General features: G+C 37.1%; 1 protein-coding gene across 3 annotated transcripts in view; it reads left to right on the top strand.

The window, feature by feature from the left end:
• Positions 1 to 12,500, top strand: part of LOC136848105 (nucleoredoxin-like) — a 449,329-nt gene that overhangs the window by 19,931 nt on the left and 416,898 nt on the right. Inside the window, exon 2 of one of the 3 annotated variants that reach the window (XM_067120318.1) lies at positions 1,872 to 2,274. The exons of 1 other annotated variant lie outside the window; for it this stretch is intronic. In XM_067120318.1, the coding sequence (XP_066976419.1) occupies positions 2,138 to 2,274 (137 nt within the window). In that variant the 5' untranslated portion in view covers positions 1,872 to 2,137. The remainder of the gene's footprint in view (positions 1 to 1,871; positions 2,275 to 12,500) is intronic. One more of the 3 variants, XM_067120319.1, reaches the window with a different exon arrangement.

Raw genomic sequence — 12,500 nt, 5'->3', positions numbered from 1 at the left:
AAAAATAAAGCATACAGTTTGGCGACTAAAATATTTATCACTTAGGTAAAAAACATAAACAAGAATTGACGAAACGTGGTGGCTACCGTCTCTCTCTCTCTCTCTCTCTCTCTCTCTCTCTCTCTCTCTCTCTCTCTCTCTCTCTCACCAGTGCCGCCGTATCTCTCGAGCACACCTCCAGCGTGCCCTCTACTCCTGCTCCCCCACTCCCCGACTGCATCTCTCCTGCCGTCCTCCTTCCCTCATTACTGGACCAAATCGAAAAGAAATTTATTTATTGATTTTTAGAAATCATTTCCTGATTTCCTCTAAATAGGGATTTAGGGATTTGACAGTTTTATTAGGGGAATTGAGTTTAGGTCCGCGTTAGGGAAAAGTAGATTTTTGTTTAAAGAGGATGGTACTATTGTCCTCTTATAGTTAAGCTATATTTACATCTTTTATAGCCTACGAGACGCGAATTTTTCAGGTAAAATCCATTTATGTCGATTTGATAAAAACAAAACTTGCAATTGTGGGTTGCATAGTAAATATAAATTTTATATTGAAACGTGCAACCTGTTAGTGTTCTCATGCGGATCTTGTAAATTTTATATATATATATATATATATATATATATATATATATATATATATATATAAATATAATAAAATTTATAAATCCGGTATGATATGAAGCTTGTTTATGTTTAATTTGTATGACACTTGTTGACATGGAATTAAAGTTACCATGTAAAATGTTTTTGTATGGAACTTAACAATGCTAATTTGACATGAAACCCATAAATTTAACCTGTACCTGTAGCTTTTATACTAGGATTTTTAAATGTTATTTTTAAACGAAAATTAGTTTTTGTATTTTGTATGAAACATGTAAAAATTAACTTAATAACGGTACGTCATGAAAATCGATTCAGTAGCAACATATGGTGCGCCGGTAAAAAGATCATTTTATCAGCACCAAAGAAACACCCACAGAAGGGGGAGGGGTTGCCGTTCGGTTTAAAGGCTTGCTTACACTTGGCTTTGATCGCTCGGTCGTGGTGTGTGTGTGTGTGTGTGTGTGTGTGTTTTTTTATGCTGTACAGAGTGGTAAAGGGTTGGGGGAGGGGGATGGAAAACCTGAATGTGGATATTCGGTTCCGATTAAAAAAGAAAGGTCTTGTGTGAAAGTTAACGAGTCCCTGAGGATTAAAAGAATGGCTCCTGGCTTTGCTGTGACATGGAAGTGTTGTGACTATAATGGAATGTTTGACTTTTGTTAATTTCCTTTTGATCTCTTTTTTTTCGCCTGGTGAGAATTAGTTTTTTCTTGTTTGGTTGCTTCATGGAATGTTTTATTTATTTTTAAACATGGATGTTTACGGAAAACATGTATTGATTTAGTTTCATGTTTTTGAGTTTTCCATTGTATTGGAATATTTTTTTCTACTTTTTTTTTTATTTTAGACTTTATCTTAAGAGTGTGTGGGCTATGTACCGTAATAATTGTGTGTATCGAGATGTGATTAATAGATGCTGTGCATATAGGTTTCTGTCGATGTGAAGATGTAATCAGTTATGATATGTATCTCGTTGTGTTGTTGTGACATTGATTTTTCTTTTTGATTAATGGACATTGCTGTTGCATGTGACGTCACAAATACGTGTGTATATATATATATATATATATATATATATATATATATATATATATATATGTATATATGTTATGTATGTAAATATATATTATATGTGCATATATTTATATATATATATGCAATTATATATATAATATATATATATATATATATATATATATATATATATATATATATATATATATATATACATACATACATACTGAAAATAATTCGTCTACATTTATAAAGGTTTTGTTTAGCATTAAATTCTGAAAGATTGAAAGCATTTCGTCCGTAAGTCACCAAGATCTTGACGTCCAGAAAAACACCAACAAATAGCAATTTGCTCCAAGTGTCAAAACTTCAAGAAAAGAAAGTCGATTTCTCAATAAAAAAAAAAAAAAAACAAAAGTTGAACATTATAGCAAAATTATCAGTGAACTGTCAGTCCAACGCGCGGAGTGACTCCCAGGATATATTATAGCGAGTGAAGGAATAATAAATAACAAGTCAGCATGGCCCATGCTTCCCTTGTGTCTAGCATAGGCGAACAGCTACAGAGTCACTCTGGTGCTGTGAGCCTGCATGACATCAGTGGGCCCGACAAGATCATCGCTTTGTACTTCTCGGCGCACTGGTGTCCTCCTTGCAGGTAAGGAGTAAGTGGTTGCTGTTCTCTCTCTCTCTCTCTCTCTCTCTCTCTCTCTCTCTCTCTCTCTCTCTCTCTCTCTCTCTCTCTCTGCACGTGCGTTTTTGTAGCTAGTAAACGTGTCAGACAGTGTTTGTAGAGCAAATGATTTTTTTAATAGTTTATTAGGCAAGCCATATTTATGCACAGTTACAACGACAGCACACACACACATACATATATGTGTATATACATATGTTTGAGCGGTTACTCACTTGTTTTTGTAAAATCCTGCATAGTTAATTAAATTTTAATATGCCATTCTGTCATATAACAAACAGATGTTCAAAAACTGCATGTCAGTATTAGGAAGCCTGAGAGAGAGAGAGAGAGAGAGAGAGAGGAAAAAATAATGTTAATTACATAATTACATTGCTTTCACAAGCACCATACGTCTTCCACGAATACTTAATAACATTAAAGCTTAGACGAATGGCAGCTTTTCCTTGTCTCATTATTAGAACCTCGAATATATGTTAACTTACTAAAGACCTCTTAATTGATCTTAGTAACGTTGCAATTTGATCCCCGACATCCTCTAGAGTACTTTAAATTCATATCATAACACTCCTTTTGAGTGGGTAATGTTATAGATTTACACTCAGTTTAAGCCTCTTTACATTTAGTTTTTTTTCTGTTTGCCTGTTAATGTTCTTAGCATGACCAAGTAACCTTATTTTGAAAAGATTTGATAAGAACATCTCTCTTTCTCTTTCACCCGGTCTATCGGTTTATGTTTGTGTACATGCGTTCAGCGGCCTTTTGAAAAGGTAAAAGGATGCCATTTCTACTTATGACATTTTCAGAAGCTTATAACTTTAATGGATATGGCGGATGGTATTCTCTTCTCTCTCTCTCTCTCTCTCTCTCTCTCTCTCTCTCTCTCTCTCTCTCTCTCTCATAGTTTGTGTACCTGCGGTTACATACCTTGTCGTCTGTTCTGCTTATTTTTATTGATTTTTATTTGCATTTGATTTTTTCTCGGTTTTTAATTACATTGCAATTAAGGAGGCACCGTATAGAGGACAGTAGCGATTGAAAGTCTAAAAGATGTTAAATTGGCCAAAACAAGTGTATTACAGTCCCTGACAGGAATGCGCACATTTGTGGGTCTCTGAGTCTTATTTAAACCTGTATAAATATAGATAAACCTGTATAAATATAGATAATATATATATATATATATATATATATATATATATATATATGTTATATATATATATATATATATATATATATATATATATATATATATATATATATATATATATATATATATATATATCGATGGCTCAGTCGGTTACAGCAGCAGCTTCGGACGTAGAGGTCTGTGGCGCGAGTGCAGCCGACTGATCAGAGACATACAAACGTGTAGACATCCCGGGATTATATATGTAATCAACGGATATAAAAAGCAAATGGATGTTGACTAAATACACACACAAAACAAAGTTACAACACCTTCTAAAACATAACCAACGTTCGAAATAACTTCTCGCTGCTGGGAAGAAAATGATACATGAAACATACGTACCGGGGTGTAAGCGATGTCAGGCAGGGCAGCCGATCGAGACCACAGGTCTACCCCAAAGCCAAATCAAAAGTTTAGAAGGCATCGTGCTTACCCATACAAAAATGGGAATAAAAGCACGTTCAAAAAAATTATTTTCACTATGGATGAAAATATTTCTGTACATATACATACAAACACACATAATATCAGTTTGAAGTTCCCTTTACAACTACCAGTTAATATGGTGACAGGTTATTTTCACTATGGATGAAAATATCTCTGTAAAACTTTACTGTAGGTGACGGAGAAACTGGTTAGGAACTGGAGGTTTGTTGTCATGGAAATTACCGCACTTATTTCAGCAGCTTGAATGTTGCTTAGCCGGGTTGCATATTTATGAGATTTTTTCATACTGTTAAGTTGCAGAGACAGTCCCCCAATAATTAAGCTCACCAGGTCTGACCTTTAAGATTTAAAGGCGAAGGTCACAGTTAGGGAATCGATTTATATGTCAGTTACCCGTATATGATTAGAACTCTTACATGAAAAAGTTGAACTGCATTAGAATATGATACTTTGGGTGCCCGAAAGGCCAGTCGATCGGCGTAAGTACGCAATCTGCAGAACAATCTTTTCTTCAGAAATTTCTTCTTGGGTTAATGACGCTTTTGGTTTATTCCATATAAATGTGTGCGCATTATGAATTATGTCAATGAGAATGAAAGGAGAGCAAGTTTTATTGCCTATATAATTTTACTGCCATTGTGTGTCAGTATCTTTGAAATTTCTGGGTCTACAAACATAATGTGTAAAAATATTTAGTTTTACTTGTTATGATATATTTTTGTCCATATTAAGATCTTGTTACGTTGTTTGTTTTATAGCAATGATTTGGGTCTTGATTTTAGGGGATGGGGTGGGGTTTGAGGAGAATCTGCTAGCTGTTAAAGGTCTTGCTACATATTCCGCATTCAGGCACCGCGCCGTACTAAAATGACTAGCAACGTAGAAGCTGAAGCTAGCCATGTTTTTATACACCAGAGTTCAGTAATGCTGGATCTGAGCATTGCGCAGATAGCTGACCGGCACACAGTGATGAAACAGCGTCTGTACGTAACCATTTCATTGCCCTTACTAGTTTAGAAACGGAACTGTAACTACTGCTACGCTCGAAACCCCAAAGAGAAACTCTGAGTGCTTGAAAAATACTTTTGACACCTAGCCTAATTAATCATTGTACAGGTTTCCCGTTTTCCATCAATATAAATTAATGGCGTTAAGATACGTAAATAAAGTCTTTTCCCATTTTCCGTGTTTTGGTAACCCAGGAGGGTTCCTCCGCTGTCGAAAACCTAGTGCTGTTTCCTGGTCTCTCTGTATATACATATAATAAAAACGGTGGTCAGGATTGTTTTATTTATTTATTTATTTATTTATTTTTAAGATTATAAATATAAGATAATAGATGTCCGTTTTGAAATGCCCTCTCTTTCTTTCTTCCTCCTCGTAGGCACTTCCATGATAATATTTCCTCTTGCATTATTCTCTCGGTCATAGGAAAGGCGAAAGAATCGCCATTGTCAAGGAGATGGACATTTATATGCTTTCATTCAACGTTCCGGCGTCCTGATGATTTCGTCAGGAAGGGCAAGCCAACGTCACCCTTTTTCTATTAGGGTTTAAGGCCGTTTTATCCATTCTTCGTTGTTAGTAATGCGCCGTTCATCCTGCTTTAGGCTTACCTGCAATAAATTTTCTCTTGCTGTGGAATGACTTGTGTTGTTTATGTTGTCTTTTTTTTGTTTTATCAAGAAAACAGGTTGTTTTGACGTCATTAACTTATGTTAAATACTTTTTAATATTGTATACTCTAAATTCTTGTTGATCCTTCGTCCATGCGTGGAGGTGAATATAAATATTGTTTTATATATTCGTTTGGATGATGATGCAGTGGAAGTTTCTTAGGTATTTTTTATATATATATATATATATATATATATATATATATATATATATATATATATATAAATGGATGTATGTATATGTGGGTTCCAGCTTAACTCTGAAACGCAAGAATACCGTCAGGGTAAGACGTCACTGGCACCAAAGGGGGTGGGGTGGGCAGGGGTGACATATAAAAATAACCGAAAACGACAGATATTAGTGTCTAATCCATAGTTTTCGAGGTTGCGGAGATGAGTAGTGGCACTCCTGATGCCCTTTAAGTCTAAGTTCAGCCTGATAGGAAGGGGGGTGGGAAGGAGATGACATGTAAAAATAACTGAAAACGAAAGACATTAGTGTCTAATCCATAGTTTTCAAGGTCGCTGAGATGAATAGTAACACTCCAGATACCCTTTAAGTCCAAGTTCAGCCCCGATAGGAATGGGGGTTGGGAAGGGGGTGACATATAAAAATAACTGAAAACAACATATATTAGTGTCTAATCCTTAGTTTTCAAGGTCACTGAGTTAAATAGTCACACTCCCAATGCTCTTTAAGTCCAAGTTTAGTCCTGATAGGAAAGGGGGGAGAAAAGGGGTGGGGAGGGGGTTACATGTAAAAATAGCCGAAAACAACAGATATTAGTTTCTAATATATAGTTTTTGAGGTCACTGAAATGAATAGTGACACTCCCAATGCCCTTCAAGTCTTAAGTTCAGCCCGAATAGGAAAGAGGGGTGAGAAGGGGTGGGAAGGGGGTGACATGTAAACATAACTGAAGACAACAAATATTGGTGTCTAATCCATAGATTTCGACGCCAATGAGATGAATAGTGACACTCCCAGTACCCTCTAAGTCCAAGTTCAGCCCTGATAGGAAGGAGGTGAGAAGGGGTGAAAAATAAAATGTTAAAAATGACAGATATTAGAACAGGTATTGGTGTCTACTCCATAGTTTTTGAGGTTGCTGAGATGAATAGTGACACTACTGATGCCCTTTAAGTCCAAGTTCAGCACTGATAGGAATCGGGGGTGAGAAGGGGTGAAATATAAAATGTCAGAAATGCTGGGCAATGTAATTGAAGCAACTATCTTAACAGGAAAGGGAGAGGAAGTGAGAGTAGAGGGGTGTTGGGAGGAGAAAGATGGAAAGAGTGAGAGAGAGTTGGAGAGAGAGAGAGTTTATCAGCTGTCATTCAGAGTTTTTCCGGGAAGCGCCGGGTTGGTCAGCTAGTATATATTATATATGTATGCATGTATGTGTTTCACCCCATTGTTTTCCCCTGGAGTGTGTGGCGCCAGAAGGGGCTAGTTTCCTGGTTTCATAAATTCATGTGTGATGTGATTGTGTATTCTGTGCCATTATATAACCTTGGACGACGCAAACATAGTCGTGTAACTCCCAGGTAACATAATTTACTGTTCAGATAAACAGAGCCACAGTGTCTTTTAACGGAATATGGCCGTTTTCCGCCATCGGACACACACAAACACAAACACACACAGAAAGGGTGAATTTCCCGAACTGTACCAACGTTGGCCTGCGCGCGAAGGATTTAGCATCCTGTCCCGTGAGATCCTGTTCGATTTTCAGTGATGTCAAAGGCACAGTTGATTACATTACAGAAACTAATCAATAACCAAACACTGACAGATTATATGTTCTCTTAGACACCAACTAATTCCTCACGAGAACAATGCGTTCATTGTGAAACGGCAGTGTCAAGATACAGATACAGATTTCATTCATTTCCAAATTACTTGTATCAAATTGGTCAGGGTTCTCCCTGAAGAAGGAACTGCAGCTACCGAAGGCGAGATATGTTGTTATTTTAGTTATTGTTGTAGTTACTGTTATAATCCTAGTTGTTGTTTTTCTTATTCGTACCCTTAAGAAACCACGTGCAGTGAATATAAATAGGAAAAGGTTAGTTCCAAGCGTAGATCGTCCTCTTGTGGGTTGAATTGTACCTTTCCGCTCGTATTCCACAACAAAAGCCTTATGAACCATTGTTGTCGGATGATGCTTTATCCTCTTCCTGGCCGCCTCCCATCTTTTTTTCTCAGGCTTTGGTAAGACGAAGATATTTATATTTACATTGTGGAAGTTTTTAAAGCTACAACAATGCGATGAGTAGAGGCGATTTCCTTTTATGTTGTAAGTTCGTAAAAATCTTTTTCTGTAAAACCTAACCACCTTTTGCGTTGTCATCTTTTTAGGACGCCATACCCAAGTATAACGTATCATTCACAGGAATCCTCTCTCTCTCTCTCTCTCTCTCTCTCTCTCTCTCTCTCTCTCTCTCTCTCTCTCTCTCTCTCTCATTTTTATTGATCGTTTTATTATGCAGGATTTAGGATGCCGAATACACTTCATATGAAAGTTTGCAAATGTGTAGATTTATTGCATCAAAGTGATCATTTGTCAGGATTAGGATGGACTTCCATTTCGATTTATGCAGCATTGTACGCATGCGTATGATACTCTTTCAGTTTTAACTCTCTCACTCGGTTTTATATATACACTTACGCGTCCCTGCTACCACAGTCCGGTGAGGTGTATGTATCGAAATATTTAATTTGGCTCTCTCTCTCTCTCTCTCTCTCTCTCTTTTTTTTTTTTATCTTCGCAGTGATGTCGATTCAGATAATATGCAGCCATGAGAACTATTTTTTTTTTTTTTGTAGAAATCCGGTTCAGTTAAACTGCATTAACCAGCCAAGAACATGCTCTCATATTGTGGGATGAGGCAGACCTAGAGCTAAATTAATCCTTGATACTTTTACAGATTTTGTATGAGTGTGAGTATTTGAGACAGAGAGAGAGAGAGAAAATTTAATTCAACATTTCAAACATCTAATTATCCAAAATATACTCCCGTAATTTAGCTATTCAAATTGGTCTTGATATTTTGCTGTTAGATTTTAACTGCGTAAATTATTTTAAGTTCGACCGTGCCACTGAATACGTTGAAGCGAATAAAAAGAAAATTGCTTGCGCGGTTGTTAGAGGAAAAGCGTTTATTTTTCTCTTGTCCAATTTTAGTCTAAATATCCACCACTAAAACAAAAGGACCTATTGTTATCACTTTGTTGCATATTATTATTATTATTATTATTATTATTATTATTATTATTATTATTATTCAGAAGATGAACACTATTCATATGGAACAAGCCCATAGAGGTCACTGGCTTGAAATTCAAGCTTCCAAAGAATGAGGTGTTCATTCGAAAGAAGTAACTGAAGGTAATGGGAAATACAGAAATAGGAGTTAGCTTTTACTGCTATCTATCATTTTAATAAAAGCATGCCACTGAACCGTGGTAGTGAGATTGCGATAGAAACAGAATTTTTTTTTTTATATTGTAATTTGTTATTGAGCTATGTAATAGTGAAATATTGTCGTACTCTATACGCACCGCCCCGTCAACCTCGTTGAAAAACCGTGTCCCTTCTCCGGAGGGCGTTAGCCCACCACGAACCTCACAGATTTCATCTGCTTTATCATGCCCTTCGGCCGTGTCATCGCATCCGCACCCTCCATTCAATATCCTCTCTATCTTTCTCTTTCTTTGTTGCATGTCTTGTCTGTTCCCTTTACCTTTCTGCCCTGTGTTCTTTTGTCTGTCAGCTGTTCTTTCAAGCATTGTCTCTCACTTTTATTTTTGTCTTGTCTCAGTTCTTTCTCATGTGTCTATCTGTTTTTTTTCTCACGTATCTATCTCTCACTTTTGCTTCTGTCTGTCTTGTTTCATTCTCTCTTTCCCGTTTGTCTGTTTACTTTTCCTCATGTCTCTTTCTCTTATGTGTCTTTCATTCTCGTGTACGCATTTTGACAAGAAGGAACACCGTCTACTCGCATCACATAATGTTAATGTTATCTCTCCTCTCTCTCTCTCTCTCTCTCTCTCTCTCTCTCTCTCTCTCTCTCTCTCGTATTCATAGAGGGTATGAAGGTGCGCCGTCTCCTCTCCTCCACATGGAAGTTCCCCTTTTGATCTTGAGTATGGCTCTTACTGAAAGGGCGGCCCCTTCTCTTCATGGTCTTATCCCTTGCAGGTGTAATATTATATTCATTTTTTCCTTTTTTCATTTTCCCTTTCGTTTCTCTTGGTCGGGTGAACCTTTCTTGTTTGTTTGCTGTGCGCGTGATTACGTACAGTATTATTCACTGTTGTGTTTTTTTCCATTCCGTCAGTGAAACTTGTTAGTGTGTGTAGAATGGAATGACTTATTGTAGACCTTCTGTTTTGTGAAACGTGCATGTTTTTGTTATAATTATGTGACCTGTACGCTTGTGATTTAAAAACATATTCTTTCCCTTATCTTTTTGTGCAGCATTTGTATGTGTGTGTGTGTTTTCATATGTATACTCATATTTGTTTGTATTACAACGCGATGCTTGGTTACCTGGGGCAAATACGGTGAATTGTGAGGTTGGTAGCATTTAGTAGCATTCATGGATACAATATTTTTATTTACTCTTTTTCTGTTAACACAGTCAGACACGGAGAGTAGTTATATCGAGCGGCACTTTGTCTGTATATGCACAGGATTCTCTCTCTCTCTCTCTCTCTCTCTACCCAAGGTGTGGAAGGTAGCGCTGTCAGTGCACTCACGTGGTGCATTGTAAGCATCACTAAAGGGTGTTTGCAGCTTCTCTTCGGCCCCTAGCTGCACCCACTTTAACTCTACCTTTTAGCTTGCTGCTCAGTCTCTCGTAACTATTACTTCTTGTGCAACTTTGGGGTTTTCTCCCAGATTCGCCTTTATATCTTTGTTCGCCATTTAATTTATGGATCTCTTTACCTTGCTGTCCAACCACTCCAACTCCTTTTCACTGTCTTAGACGCTGAATGGCTTAAAGAGCCGTAGTGCTTGGCTTTGTAATATATATATATATATATATATATATATATATATATATATATATATATATATATATGTATATATATAACATGTATATATATTATATCTATATGCTTGTGCATATATATCTGTATGTATCTATAAAAATAGGACGTTGGTTTAGCTAGCCACTTCATCTCAAACTCATGTTCTCAACCGTAAGAGAATACATTTTAGAGCCACCTTATTATAAAAGAAATAGGAGTGATATTTCTGTCTATCTATCTATCTATCTATCTATCTATCTATCTATCTATCCATCTATATATATATATATATATATATATATATATATATATATATATATATATATATATATATATATAATTTCCTGTTTAGAGAGGGAGATTCCAGAAAATGTTGTTATTCTAGTTGTCAAAATATGTTGGGATGAGGTTGTTAGCCCCACGACCTTCTTTACCACGGCTGCGATCCACCACAGCCAGTACACGTAAATGGACTAAGAGAAGTTAAACAGGATTGAATATTACTTTATGTATTCATAAACACCCAATAATGAGAACAGGATTTTGGTAAACGTATAGGTTATAGCGGTTTGCAATGGGTTCCCTTTTCGATTAAAATCGCGCAGCTCTTTCACTATCCATATATATCATCATCCAGGCCCATATGCCCTTGATTTATCGGTGAAGTTTAATAGCTATGGGGATAATTGGTGGGGGACGTAATGAACGCATCCAAGATTGGACCAATCCTTTGGTCGGACCAGCGAATCTTTTGTGGGGTATTTGACGGAATTGTTCTATGGTAGCTGACGGTGACGTGATTTCAACATTCTCTGTGTGTGTGTGTGTGTGTGTGTGTGTGTGTGTGTGTGTGTGAGTTCTTGTAGATATTTGACTTGTGAATATCTTAATGCAAGTGAAGAAAGGAAAGTAAAGATTATCTCTCTCTCTCTCTCTCTCTCTCTCTCTCTCTCTCTCTCTCTCTCTCTCTCTCTCCTCCCCACTTCGCCCCTATTCCATACTGATCAATATGGAGCATACCTGCCCCCATCGCTTCTCTTCCCCACCCTCCCTATTTTATTTTCCTCACAGGTAGAATTTGTCACGTCTCCTCGCCGATTTTGGAGAGTTTTAGTGCATTGTCTTTTTGTATGACTACTGCGTATCTAGTCTCTCCTGATACGTTTGTAAGTGCTGGCAGTGATCATTGTATTCATAATTTATTGTCATGAAGAACAGATCTCTCTCTCTCTCTCTCTCTCTCTCTCTCTCTCTCTCTCTCCCCATAGGCAAGCTGTCCAAGGAGAGAAGGCAGACACCTTTATAATACATACACACACATATATACTGTATATATAAATGAAATATACATCCATACATACATATGTGTGTGTGGATGTGTATGTGTGGTTATTCTCACAAATGCCCATAGTATCTATGAGAATATATTCAGTAGTAGGACTAAAGTATCGCCGCAACCTTTAGAAGGACGGAATCCATAACCTGCTAACATTTAAAGGTTACGATTCTATAAGTCGGAAGCAGCACGGGACCGGTTCTCCCCCGTTGTTTTAAGAATCTTTTCATCATTCTTATTCACACGGTGGGTGTTGAAGGTGTATGTGTGTGTGCGCGCGCGCATAATGTGAGAACTAATCTGGTTTAGATATCGGTTGGCTTGAAGTGATCATCCCGTTTTCTAATAAGCAGGTTTGATGGGAAACTCATAATAAAGAATAAAAAAGTGCCCGGGATTAAACCTGTTTTCGAATAGGCTGTGAGTGATTGTTAACGTGGTCGTTGTGCTTCCAGAGCTGCCAGTCTTGTTTGGATGATACAGGCACAAGTTTGGAAC

The sequence above is a fragment of the Macrobrachium rosenbergii genome, chromosome 18 (genome assembly GCF_040412425.1).
Source record: "Macrobrachium rosenbergii isolate ZJJX-2024 chromosome 18, ASM4041242v1, whole genome shotgun sequence".
Taxonomy (NCBI): Eukaryota; Metazoa; Arthropoda; class Malacostraca; order Decapoda; family Palaemonidae; genus Macrobrachium; species Macrobrachium rosenbergii.
The sequence above is the reverse complement of the archived record's forward strand: the minus strand, read 5'-3'. Positions and strand labels throughout refer to the sequence as shown.